Source organism: Suillus paluster, assembly GCF_016628075.1.
Source record: "Suillus paluster strain FC165 chromosome Unknown EDB91scaffold_12, whole genome shotgun sequence".
NCBI lineage: Eukaryota > Fungi > Basidiomycota > Agaricomycetes > Boletales > Suillaceae > Suillus > Suillus paluster.
This window is the reverse complement of record NW_024537572.1, coordinates 737,167-750,459: the sequence shown is the minus strand read 5'-3', so window position 1 is coordinate 750,459 and position 13,293 is coordinate 737,167. Positions and strand designations below refer to the sequence as shown.

Below are 13,293 nucleotides of genomic sequence, written 5' to 3'. Positions count from 1 at the left end.
TCCCCTGTTTACCCATTGCCAATTTTTCCCATCTTTATATTTTCGCAATTTTGCATTTTCACATTTTTGCATTTTGCATTTTGCATTTTTCACATTTTTCTACTTGCTTGGTGTTCTCTTTTCTCTTTTCCCCACAAAAATCCCAAAATCCCTTGTTGTCCTTCAATTTTTACTATTTATTATGTATTCAGTTACAGTACATATAAAATTCATTGTTGTTGTGCAAAATGGAGGCCCAGTGAGCACTTGCCAATCCCATTGTGGCTCAATTTTTACAAATTCCCACGTTTGGACAGTGAGCTCGTATAGTAAGGGACAACGGTTTTTGCAAATTCAAACTCCGCTTGACAGAACCACATGGGATCCTCTTTTCAGCGACCTTACCGACGCAACCGACGCAGCCGACACCATGTGCGCTACGCGGAAATGCCCAAATCCTCCCACATTCCCCCCATACCCTTCTCCCTTACTTTATAGACGAGTCCAAGCCCGTTGTGCCTTCGGCACAGGAAGCAAGCAGAGTGCTTTGCACTCTGCTGGAGGCACCAAAGGTGCCTTGCCTCAATGTATCTACATATTATTTAATTATAACAAATCAAGAATTTCTTCCATCTTACATTATATAGTTTTGTTTTAGTTATTATGAGATGTTGCACAAAGAGTTTGACTGAAGGTTACCTGGGACACAGGCTTGCGATCCCATGGCCTCGTGCCTCGGCCAGCGGGATGCAAGCCAGTGTCCCAGGTAACCTTCAGTCAAACTCTTTGTGTCATGCTATTGACTCATACACTTCCTCCCAATTATCTTGTCCCGTGTCCCGTGTCCCGTGTCCCGTGTCCCGTGTCCCATGTCCCATGTCCCATCTCCCGTCTCCCGTGTCCCATCTCCCGTCTCCCGTCTCCTGTCTCCTGTCTCCTGTCTCCCGTGTCCCATCTCCCGTCTCCCGTGTCCCGTCTCCCGTCTCCCGTCTCCCATCTCCCATCTCTCATTTCCCATCCTCCCATCCTCCCACCACTCCAATAATGTCACATCACCCATTTCATACATCACTCCCATCCAATCAGAAATCAAATCATATTATAGGAACAACTCTAACACAAAAAACTATTCAGAAGGCTCCCAGCCAGGTGGAGGGCCCTCCCTGCGTAGCTCATCCAAATGCCGACGCTCCTCCTGACTTTTTCCCTTCTTTTGCTCAAAGAGGTGCTTTCGCCAAGCATCCACCACCCTGCGATGCTTTCGATGCTTACGTGCCTCCTCCAACTGAGAGCAGAAGGTATCCACATCCCTATCATCATTCTTGAGGTCTTGCTCATGTTGCTCTTCCCACCACATGATGTCCTTTGCCAACTTCACGTTATATCGTCGGAGGTCATGGATTGTCTGATCCATAGCATTGTGATTCTCTTGCCAAGTGGTGACCTTAGCATACGGGTTGTTGAGTCGTCTCCGTTCAAGACGCGTGATGTGACTCTTGGACCAGCGGTGACAGAGTTCAGCAGACCAGTCAGTCACAGCAGGTGCCGACAACTCAGAAGGAGGGGGTACTGAAGGAGTTGTGGAGGTGGGAGGTGGGGCCAGCATGTTGACAGGCTGGCGATGACGTTGCTGCAGGCGGGCAGCAAAACTTGCATCAAAGCCCTGCAGAAGCCTGGCATTCCAGTCGACAGTAGGTCTGGGCTCCTGCCTTGTAGCTACCATAAATACACAATCAGACAAAGAGAGAGAGAGAAAAACTCACCTCGTGACATGACCCAGCATGACCGGAGTGTCACGTGATAATGCGCCCGAGCCAGCATCAGGTGCTGAGGAAGCACTGGGAATAGCTGCTGTAAATTGTGTGATCAGACAAAAACAGACACCGAAAAACTCACATGGTGATGTGACCTGGTGTGACAGGGAGCTCCGCGTCACGTGACACGGCCAAAAACGCGTCCGAGCCAGTATCAGGTGCTGGGGAAGTGCAGGAAATGGCCATGGTGAAGTGTTGAGGGCACTGAGAGGCAGCAGGATTTGATAGCTGATGGTGAGAGGTGATGGCAGGTGATCAGAAGCGACGGCAGGTGATTGGGAGCTGCTGGAATGGTAGAGCAGTGTTGTGTTGTGTCGCGTCGCGTCTGGTGCAGTCGGTGCTGAAAAAAAAAACCACGTGAGGTTGCCAAATCAAGCGAAATGTACATATGACCCAATTCGGACGGTATAGTAACGGACGACGGTTTTCGGAAATTGAAACTCCGCTTGACAGAACCACATGGCATCGCTCTTTTCAGCGACCTTAGCGAAAAAACATGGCGTCCATGCGACGAAACGTGGCATCCATGTGTGGGTGGCTGCGTTCCCACACCCTTCTCCCTTGCTTTTTAGAGACGTTCCCACACCCTTCTCCCTTACTTTATAGATTTATAGATCTTGCACCATTACATATCATCTCGATTTACATAATTTGTTAGCTATAGATTTCTATCTACCTCTTTTTCTACTTCGACCTATTTCGCTACATATCTACCTGTTGTTCACTGGGACTAAGTGTTCACAGGTTGGTGCATTGGGAATTCCTACTTGCCTGCAGCTGGCGACCATCGTAGATCTCTGATGTATGGCTTCCTGTCGGCTGGTTCTATTCCCCCTTCACGTGCGCTAGTAGCTTTCCAATAACCTGGAAGCTGCCGGTGTCAGGTTGGATCATACTGGCCTCGTGTTTGCCTGACCTCTGTCTGGACGAGTATAGTACATCCTACTTACCTTGTGTCTGAATCGTTGTTTCTTTTCTTCACTGCGGAGTTTCCATCACCTGGACGCTGCATTCGCATTACTGCAATACATACAGAGGTGAGCGAAGCTAGAAGTTCCGCAGTCCACAATCTCTTATAGTCTATGTCACGTTGCGAAACAGCCCTTCTCACCATCAAGTTCTCCTCCGTTCGTTTGCACTTCATAGATCTAGCTGGTTCAGCAATGCTCCCGGCTTCAGAAATCATCCTAGCTACATTCGCTCTCACACTCCTAGGAGTCTTGTGGAGGACACAAGAAGACGATGTAAATGGAACAACAGAAAGAATGGGAAGGGAGGAAGTCGATGCGGCGAGGCGCGGGGCGAACGAGGCGGAGGACATAGCTAGAAAGACCCAGAATCGGGTCGATCTATCATGGGCACAGGTCAAAGAAGCGGAAAGAGTCGGGCGTGCTGCGGAGGGAGCGGCAGAAAATGCGCAGAGGTGTCAGGAAGAACACGAACGGGGAACAGGCACGGCTGCAGCAGCTCTTCGCAGAGCAGAGGAAGAGAAGCTCGCGATCGAGTGTGACTGGTTTGAAGGAGTTCGCCCCGAGTGCCGCCCTTCGGAGGAGGACATCGTTCGGATGAAGGCCAAGTATGGTTATAACCCAAACTTCCTCCACCTCGCAGTTGTCGGCTCTTCTGGAGGTGGGAAGTCATCCTTCATCAATGCCGTCCGCGGCCTATCCAACGATGACCCCACTGCCGCTCGTACGGGCATTGTCGAAACTACTAATGCCGTCACGAGATACCCTGATCCACGCCCAAACTCCCGAATCATTTGGTATGACGTTCCCGGAGCAGGCACTCTAAACGTTCCTGAATGGCAATACTTCAATGACCTGGGCCTCTACATTTTTGACTGCATCATCGTGCTCATGGACAATCGTTTCCTGGACTCTGACCTCGCCATCCTTCGCGCCTGCGAGCAGTTCAGCGACGTTGAGGGGTTCATTGTTCGCTCCAAGTCGGATCAACACATCAACAACATGGCGTACAACAGGATGCCAAGAGGTTTCGACCTTAGTGATCCTGACATGAACAACGAGACTCGTTCCCAATTTCAGCAAATGAAATCCGAAGGACGGAGGAGGTTCATCGAGGAAACGCGCCAGAATGTGCAAATAAACATCAAGAGCAACAACCTCTCTCCTAAGAAAGTCCACATCGTTTGCAAGGACGCCCTACTTGCGGTAGGGAGTAACTTGCGCTCCTCGAAGGCAATTGACGAGGCAGAGCTTCTGAATGATATTAGAGAATGTGTGCATAGGCGTCTGCAGTCGAAATATTAAAAGTAGGTCAGAATCGTCAGATCGCCCGGCTCAATTCTCGATCGGGTCGCTTATTGCAGTTCCTACCCTATAGCTAGGCCTTTACTGGCAGCCCCCTTGCTTGCACAAAGCTTGGATTGTGCCACATGTAATCCCGATTTTTCGGCTTTTATTGGCTGGTTTATTTTATCGTCCGATGTAACATCCCTCCCCTCCCCAAAGTCTGTAGCCTCACATGATATTGCATTCTCGGAACCTGTCGATTCGTTTTGTTGCTTTAAACACAGTCAACTCCTACTTACAACATTTTGACAATGAAAGCTGGGAACGATCATGAGGCTGATTGGCAAATCGAAGTCAAAATCCTTGATGTTCATGTCAACCGTCAAGCTCACGATGCTCCAAACCCCCCTTCAATAAAGTTGCGCGATATGACTGTCAAGGTGCACGACACAACGTACTGAATATAACCACCAATTACAACTGCAGTTTAATACGATACTGCTTGTGACGACCTCCCCATGGCCACTGCCCAGTGACTCATTATAATTCACGTTCTAGCTCGATGTACTTGCCAGTACCTTCTTTTCAACGGTGCCCGTGAACCAGCGCTGCTGTAGATTCAAGTCCTGTGAGGATCGCCGATGGACTCTGTGTTTTCCTACATAGCAGCGTTTGGCAATAAATGGTCGACCGACAAATATTGGACAAAGCAGAGTTTCAGCACAGACCATCCATTCCAACACATCCACGTTGCAGCGAACCCATCCTTCTTCGTCCAGCACACTCACCTTCACTGCTTTTCTTACTTCAATCATTGTCTATCTTGAACATATCTACGAAAAGGTTGATGTCAGCGTGTGGTAGTTTGCACCTCAAAAGAGAGGACTCTGCTGCTAGAGGATTTATGGATGTCTGCCTGGTTCGGGCACATTGAGCAGCGTGAGGGTGTGTTCGTCAGTGTGTCTCAGCGTTTTATGACGGCCTTCGCAGAGTTCAGATCTAGATTCTACTGTATTTCCTCAAACGCTCTCTTCCTGGACCGTGAAACCTGTTATTGCCTGTTGGAAGTGCCACAGAAGGTCTTGTACCCACACTTGGCGGGTAGCTGGGTGAGGCCGGTGGGCACTGTCAGGCCAGTGCATTGACATTGGTGAATTTGGTGATTTAACACCTTCTCAAAGGAGAGCTCCACTCCACCGGAGCACGTGGAGAAGTACTTCATCGACTGATATTGAGGATTCCCCGGGCGGAAGGCGAGTGCTCTATAAGGAGAAGCGCGTGGACAAAACTAAATTTGTGTGCTTCACCACTGGCAGTGGATCAAATACTTTCTGCTTCAAGCATCCCAGATGTGATGATGGTGTGATGTCTTCCACCGTGCGCAATCCATCTGTTATCTGGCCATACGGCGACCGATACTTGGCACCCCAAACTGGTGTCCCTCAAATAGCCCTCTTACCTTGATGCTCCTTTTAGGCTGCACGTCCAAAATTCACAAGGTGTCTTCCAATTACACATGAACCAGCGTCTACCCGTTGACAGTCTGTAAAAAACGTGGATGCCCACGCTGACTCCGTGTGCCCTTGTGTCATTGACACTAACGCTGGTTACCCTCGCGTTGTCTGCGCAGGTGTCGCACGCGCGCTCTCTCTCTCTGTACGATACCCTTTTTGCTACATCAAGCACCCTGACATATCGCATTGTCCTAGATAGAGACAGTGATAAAATGCCAGTGGCATTTCGAGTTGAAGAGGAGTGTACATTTTGAATACCGTTGCATCCAATGCATGTAGGCACTTATTCAGGCTTCTTGTTGGCTCTGTACCACTGCTACAACGTGTGTCATTTCGCCTCTTCCATAATCACTGCATTTCTTCATAAACGCCCATCACATACCAGTGACCCGTTCATTCTGTACACAGTGAACCCGCGGCAATGAACATGCGTCTGGTACTTTTATGCGCAATCTACCACAGTTAATTGCACAATCAGATCAGGATCCTACGCTGCTCAACAAATCTTCCACCATCCTTTGTAACGCACCTTGTCTCGCCACAAGATCTAGAAGGCCTAGAACAATCGCTGGGCGCTATCGTCTTCACAGTAAGAAGCAGAAGCCTCACAGCAGTGAGTCCAGCATGTCTGCATTATTACCCGTGCGACTGCCTTCTGGCTTAACTGACGTGGGCTTGATATCCTAGAATATAACCAAGTTGATCGCCATGTTTCACAGTAGGCCGCCTTTTAATTTCGAGTCAGACCGCATTGTACGAAATCGCTCTTCTGACATGCTTCTGCCATGCCCCGAAAGAACTCTAGTCAATGCCGTGGTAAGGTATGTTGGCTTCATGGGTGGTTACGTGTCCAGGCCGGCGCTAGTGAGTGGGTATATGACATGCGCCAACAGGTAGAGACCCACACTATTTTTCCCCAAGCATGTCATCCAGCGACGCATCAAGCCAGGTGGTAGAGACACTTTCACTGCCAGCACCAATGTAAAAGTTTTTCTCATTTTTCCCATCTTCCGAGTATTCAAAATGTGTTCTGCTAATAGATATCGCCATGCAGCACCCTCCGGGCCATGGCCTTGGGTAGATTTTGATATCGACTTCTCATCCCATGAGTCAAATGCCTTGTTATCCCATAACGGCGCAAGTCGCGATAGTGACTGGAGCGGTTATCCACAAACACTTTTCGGCAACTGGACTCCAACTCCAGTGGAACGAAGCAAGATGTTGACAAAGTGTGCGCGTAAGGGACCTTGTCTCGTATATGGCATTGACGTAATGGACGACGTGAAATTCAACATACTGCCCAAGCAACAGCTGGATTGTGTTAGTCCAACACCGCAAGAGGAGGAAAGGAGATTCTGGTCGACATTAGATGAAAATGAAAGTATTGTTTCTATGTTGGTTTGTCAATGTGTCATCATGGCAAGATCAGGTGGCTAGTAACGTCCGTGTTCGAGCATTGTTCGTGGATAACTTGACTGTACCCGTTTTGAAGATGCTGGGGACGAAGTTCGTGCTCTAACTTGATTGTTTTCCAAGTATGAATGGCAATTCCCTTTAGGTATAACATCGAGCCATTCTTCTTCTCATCCTCCGCAAACTGGATTCCTTCGCGATACTAGGAAGGGGTTCAACATGGACGGGGAGATCGTATGTCTGATTACTGCATTTCGTTCTGGATGTTGCTAATCCCTTGTTCTGAGTAGATATTACAGTCACTCTTCCTTTCGTTTGGACCACGAAGAAGACAGGTCAGATGAATTTGCTATCTTCCAGCTCATTAGGTACAATTTCGTCTTTTTTCGATGATAGATCGCTTCTCATCACAGCGCATACAGAAAGAAAGAGCACTATAGATGTTCTGGCACCACTTCATTTACATGGTAATTCGTAATTGCTTTTGCGGCAATCTGTGTCTGAACCCTTTTATAGATAAAAATGTTCTTCTCATTGACCTCCTGGCCGTTCATATGATCCGCGAGACGGATTCATCCACGATCATCACTTATCATCCCTTACTACCTGGTCGCACTACCGCCAAGCATTTACATCGTGTTATGCACCGCACGGGCGACAGTGTGTACTGGAAAAAAATATTCGACACATCGAGAGATCCGACTTTTTTCTTTCTGGCAATCTTGTGGTACACGCTGTACGCGTGGGATGAAGCATTCGAAGTGCTGCATGGAGACATCGGGGATTTGGTATGTATGCAATCTACTTATATGATTCGTGGCAAAGGCTCACTATGCTCAGGAGGCAACCTTGAACGGCATGGACTTTACATATACGGACGACTTCAACCATAAGCTACACAGCCTTCAGGTGCACCTGCTCCACTATGAAAGCCTCCTCTATGATTTCGAGAAATCGGTCGCATTTGTCAATGACACTCCTAACCCTGCAATGAAATACAGGTATGAGGAAGATAGAAAGACTACAGAGGCGTTAATGGATCGAGAATGCAAGAACCTTCTTTCCGAGATTGGGAAGCTGCAAAAGAAATGTCCAATATTTCTCAGTTGATTGAAGAATGCCACAGACCTGTTATTCGCGACTGTCAATATCCATGACAGTCGTCAAACACAGAAGGTGTGCTGGCAGTCACATATGAGCGACAGTGCTCATACCTTCCGCAGATATCATACCTTACCATGGTCTTCTTGCCTGCCAGTTTTACCGCTGTACGTGTTTGGATATACGACATGAATAGAAGCGCTCACTGATGAAACAGTCGGTCTTTGGAATGAACATGGCCGAAATCAACCCTGGCTCCCTAGAAACGATCGCGGCCTATGTCAAGACTACTTTGTTGCTGACTTTTGCCACGATGTGGGTCATTATTGCTTTGCAACCATACAGTTCGATCCACAAGTCTGGAGGCGGTGCCTGGCAGAGGGCTGCTTGGCCCGCATTTTTTCTCTACCGTAAACTTCTGGAGATGGAGTACTTTAGACAGAACTCGACCTTGGGTTGGAGAGGAGGCAAGACACAGCATGAGGAAGATAAGATAAGTTGATGGTTCAGCCTTCAGTGTAGCGAGTGTCTGCGGATGATTACGCGAGGAGCACCAGTTGCCCATCACGATCCGATTGTCATAGTAAGGATAATATATTGTATGACCTATGTACGCCAGGATCACTCATATGCACCTACATACCCCTTTGTTTTACAGGCCATCAGTACTTAGTAATTCCGCTTGTAGCAACAAGTACGTAGATCCCTCCTTTTGATTCAACTTTTGTTGAGACATTGAAAGTAGGAGGGGAAAGGGAGAGATTAAAAGATGTAAGAAAGCAATTATGGCAGCGGCGAGAAGAACGACCATGAACGAGCGGTAGAGGAGAGATGGTGTATGTACATGAGAACGAGAGAAGGCGGAAGATGATTGCTCTAGATACCAATTGCAAAGATTATGAAATCGACAACGAATTAAATAACGAAGGACAGCACCGACTACGTATACATCTTTCAGCTATTGTCGGCAGCGTTTTGCGAGGATTCACCGCCACTGCTGCACAGCTGCAGTTCATGTAATATCATGTTAGTCACCGAATCTCTGCCTAGCTCTCATACGTGGATCTCCAGCTTCTGAATCTGCCTGCATATAGTGGCAAGTGATAACTTAGATATTCTCCAAACAACTTTACCTTTTGGTGCACATTCGCAGCTGGCCAGCTTGAGTAAGTAACTCAACACCAGCAAAACCTGCTTCGGATCAGTCTCAGCGCAGAGAAACGATAGAACACATAAGTACTTCTCATTGAAAGCCCACTCCACATCTTTTGTCTCACCTCACCAATACCATTTAATCAATGGCCATCCACGCGTCCAGACGTACTTCTTGCCGTCACTGTTTCCCTCCCCCTCCGCAAGCCCATCCAAGTTCCTTGGTAAGTTCCACACCTCCACCTTTGCCAGTCCTGCGCTCCGAGCTACTTCTTTCATCTTTTCCAACAGCTCTGGGAACGTCTCTCTTGTCGCAGCTACCCGTGTCACGATCAGCGTCAGAGCAAACTGCATGTCTGCAGCCCATGTCGCATACGTTTCCGGCTTCTCATTACCCTTAATAATCTTTCTTATTCCCCACACCTTTAACGGGACTGCATGCTCAGATATGAGCAGCGAGCGCACCACATGGAATGAACCAATGCCTTCATTCGGAAGCGCCGATACAACTGCTGTCAGACTCAAAGTCTTGTACGAGGGATCAGACCCCGGTGCGCCCTCCAAGCTGACCTTCATGAGAATCCCATCTTCCCTCCACATCTCATCTAAATCTCCCTCTTCTACCCACTTCCATCTGGGCGCCTCCTCAACTCTCCCCGCAATTTCTTTCCCTGTCTCTATCCGACCTGGCACTCCCCACGCCCAAGACCACGGTGCTCGTACCTCCCACCCACCGCCCTTACCCTGTGCCTGTGGTCCTGCATCTCTGTAGAAATCCTCTCCCACCGCACTGTACAATACTGAAAATGCAGCTTTACCCGCACCATTCATCTTGGGTGGCGGGGCACCCCATTCCGTTGGAAACTCGAGAAACTCGTCACATGATGAGAGAACCCAGTGCAACAGGCGCATCATGTGCTGCCCGTATCCTTTCCTCCACTTCGATGCGGGTGTGTAAACGCAGGCAATCCCATAGCACGGTGCTTCATGAGCCCCTTCAGTGAATTCACCTGTCTCAGACGGGCAGCCGGGCGTGACAATGTACCAATAGAGACGGGCCACCTGGTGCCGGCCCATGGCAATAATTGTACTGTGTTAGACGAGTGGGCCAAGGGGGTGGAGTGTCCAAGGCAAACGGATGGGCCGGGTGTATATAGTATAGATGGTAGTATAGCAATGTACTATATAGGAAATTATGAATAGTAGTAGTGAATCCAGTGTGTGATAGATGAGTGGGCCGGAGGAATGGAGTGCAATATAGATGAGTGGGCCGGGGAACTGGGGTGTGATGGAGACGAGTGGGCCGGTAAATGAGGTGCAATGGAGACGAGTGGGCCGGTACATAAGGTGCAATGAAGACGAGGGGGCCGGAGAATAGGGTGCAATTGAGACGAGTGGGCCGGTATAGCAGGTGCAATGGAGACGGGTGGGCCGGTATAGCAGGTGCAATGGAGATGGGTGGGCCGGTAAATATGGTGCAATTAAGACGAGTGGGCCGGTATAGCAGGTGCAATGGAGACGGGTGGGCCGGTATAGCAGGTGCAATGGAGACGGGTGGGCCAGTAAAGGAGGTGCAATGAGGACGAGTCAGCCGGTGTTATTGGGTGCAATGAAGACAAGTCGGCCGGTGATATGGGGTGCAATGAAGACGAGCTGGCCGGTGATATGGGGTGCAATGAAGACGAGTGGGCTGGTGATATGGGGTGCAATGAAGACGGGTGGGCCGGCATTATAGGGCGCAATGGAGATGGGTGGGCCGGTGATATAGGGTGCAATGAAGACGAGTGGGCCGGTGATATGGGGTGCAATGAAGACAGGTGGGCCGGCATGATAGGGTGCAATGGAGACGGGTGGGCCGGTATTATGGGGTGCAACAACGACCGGTATTTATGTAACCGGTTGCTTGTGGTAACATAGCACTCAATCCGGCGATTCCACCGGTGGTCTGATCATGTAAAATGGTTAAGATTTGACAAAGTTATGAGCCCTACAAGGGAAAGCCATAAATTTAGAGGATATTATGATATATTGTATCTAGACCATTGCAACTGGTATTTTTTGACCGGTATTTACATGACCGGTTGCTTGTGGTAACATAGCACTCAATCCGGTGATTCCACCGGTGGTCTGACCATGTAACATAGTTAAGATTTGACAAAGTTAGGAGCCTTACAAGAGAAAGTCACAAAGTCAGAGGATATATCATATCTAGACCATTGTGACCGGGATTTTTCAACCGGTAGTTATGTGACCAGTTGCTTGTGGTGACATAGCACTCAGTCCGGTGATTCCACCGGTGGCCTGACCATGTAAAATGGTTAAGATTTGACAAAGTTATGAGTCTTACAACAAGAGAAAGTGACAATTTCAGAGGATATATCATGTCTAGACCATTGTGTCCGGTATTTATGTGACCGGTTGTTTATAGTAAAACATAGCACTCAATCTGGTGATTCCACTGGTGGTCTGACCATGTAAAATGGTTAAGATTTGACAAAGTTATGAGCCCTACAAGAGAAAGCCATAAATTTAGAGGATATTATGATGTATTGTATCTAGACCATTGCAACCGGTATTTTTGACCGGTATTTACGTGACCGGTTGCTTGTGGTAATGTAGCACTCAATCCGGTGATTCCACCGGTGGTCTGACCATGTAAAATGGTTAAGATTTGACAAAGTTATGAGCCTTACAACAAGAGAAAGTGACAATTTCAGAGGATATATCATGTCTAGACCATTGTGACCGGTATTTATGTGACCGGTTGTTTCTAGTAACAGTACTCAATCCGGTGATTTCACCGGTGGTCTGATCATGTAAAATGGTCAAGATTTGACAAAGTTATGAGTGCTACAAGAAAAAGTCACAAATTCACTGGCAGAGGATATATGATATCTAGACCATTGTGACCAGGATTTTTCAACCGGAAGTTATGTGACCAGTTGCTTGTGGTAGCATAGCACTCAATCTGGTGATTCCACCGGTGGTCTGATCATGTAAAATGGTCAAGATTTGACAAAGTCATGAGCCCTACAAGAGAAAGTCATGAATTTAGAGGATATATGATATCTACAGTATTGTGACCGGGATTTTTCAACCGGTAGTTATGTGACCAGTTGCTTGTGGTAGCATAGCACTCAATCCGGTGATTCCACCGGTGGTCTGATCATGTAAAATGGTCAAGATTTGACAAAGTCATGAGCCCTACAAGAGAAAGTCATGAATTTAGAGGATATATGATATCTAGACAGTATTGTGACCGGTATTTTTTGACCGGTAGTTATGTGACCGGTTGCTTGTGGTAACATAGCACTCAATCCGGTGATTTTACCGGTGGTCTGATCATGTAAAATGGTCAAGATTTGACAAAGTTATGAGCCTTACAAGAGAAAGCCACACATTCAGAGGATATGTTATATCTAGACCAGTGTGTCTCCAGCTCTACCTTAGGGTAGTTTACCTCTGTTCCATTTCTACTCCAGACTTGTCCACAGCAGTCTTACTCTGGGTTTCCTTGAACCTCTGGAGTTCCGCCGAACTCCCCTAGTGTCTGACCTCCGGAAACCTCTGGACTTTGTTGGACTTCCCTCCTGCCTCTCATAAATTAAGGGCACATACTTGGGTAAGGGGTGCAGCACACAAGCTGAAGTCAAGCCCTTTGAGTTCTCCTTCCTTTGAGCATGACCTTAACATCCACAGACAAAACCTTGTGATGCTGTGTACTCACCCTCTCCTGGTGGTCCATCCTCTGGGAAAGGTTTTCCTACAGGAACACAGCTGCAGAATGATATGGGGACCATTCCTAGACAGATTTAGAGTATGTACACCAGGTTGGTACATCAGGATACCTACAGAATCCTTCTATACAGGCTAAAACTTCTAAGATTGCAGTTGTCACATTTTTGGTGTTTTCCCCTACTTTACCATTGCATAAATGATCCAGACTACTCATATATTATCCTTACTACATATATACCTACTTCTCATCCCAAGGATCAGTTAGAAATATGGTATAATATTGTTATCTAAGGGAAAGGGGGTATGTGTACTGATAAGGGGCCTACA

General features: G+C 47.8%; 4 protein-coding genes across 4 annotated transcripts; 2 read left to right on the top strand and 2 right to left on the bottom strand.

Moving 5' to 3' along the window:
* Nucleotides 1-1,105: 1,105 nt before the first annotated feature.
* On the bottom strand, nucleotides 1,106-1,979 carry EDB91DRAFT_1267526 (uncharacterized protein; the record flags this gene model as incomplete). Its single annotated transcript, XM_041324517.1, has 3 exons — nucleotides 1,106-1,688; nucleotides 1,743-1,817; nucleotides 1,876-1,979. 3 exons carry the CDS (start codon nucleotides 1,977-1,979, stop codon nucleotides 1,106-1,108), a joined length of 762 nt encoding a protein of 253 aa, XP_041180010.1.
* A 1,079-nt stretch (nucleotides 1,980-3,058) lies between these two features.
* EDB91DRAFT_1049070 (interferon-inducible GTPase-domain-containing protein) lies at nucleotides 3,059-4,066 on the top strand (the record flags this gene model as incomplete). Its single annotated transcript, XM_041313448.1, has 1 exon — nucleotides 3,059-4,066. One exon carries the CDS (start codon nucleotides 3,059-3,061, stop codon nucleotides 4,064-4,066), a length of 1,008 nt encoding a protein of 335 aa, XP_041180009.1.
* A 1,540-nt stretch (nucleotides 4,067-5,606) lies between these two features.
* EDB91DRAFT_1236156 (uncharacterized protein) lies at nucleotides 5,607-8,559 on the top strand (the record flags this gene model as incomplete). The annotated part of the gene is made up of 10 exons (XM_041321414.1): nucleotides 5,607-5,635; nucleotides 6,603-6,882; nucleotides 7,182-7,209; nucleotides 7,266-7,442; nucleotides 7,492-7,763; nucleotides 7,816-8,080; nucleotides 8,102-8,151; nucleotides 8,199-8,243; nucleotides 8,294-8,444; nucleotides 8,519-8,559. The coding sequence occupies 10 exons, from the start codon at nucleotides 5,607-5,609 to the stop codon at nucleotides 8,557-8,559; spliced, it is 1,338 nt and encodes a 445-aa protein (XP_041180008.1).
* A 471-nt stretch (nucleotides 8,560-9,030) lies between these two features.
* On the bottom strand, nucleotides 9,031-10,697 carry EDB91DRAFT_1335127 (uncharacterized protein; the record flags this gene model as incomplete). The annotated part of the gene is made up of 3 exons (XM_041325480.1): nucleotides 9,401-10,697; nucleotides 9,136-9,160; nucleotides 9,031-9,081 (listed from the first exon to the last, which is right to left on the bottom strand). The coding sequence occupies exons 1-3, from the start codon at nucleotides 10,303-10,305 to the stop codon at nucleotides 9,031-9,033; spliced, it is 981 nt and encodes a 326-aa protein (XP_041180007.1). The 5' UTR covers nucleotides 10,306-10,697.
* Nucleotides 10,698-13,293: the final 2,596 nt, after the last annotated feature.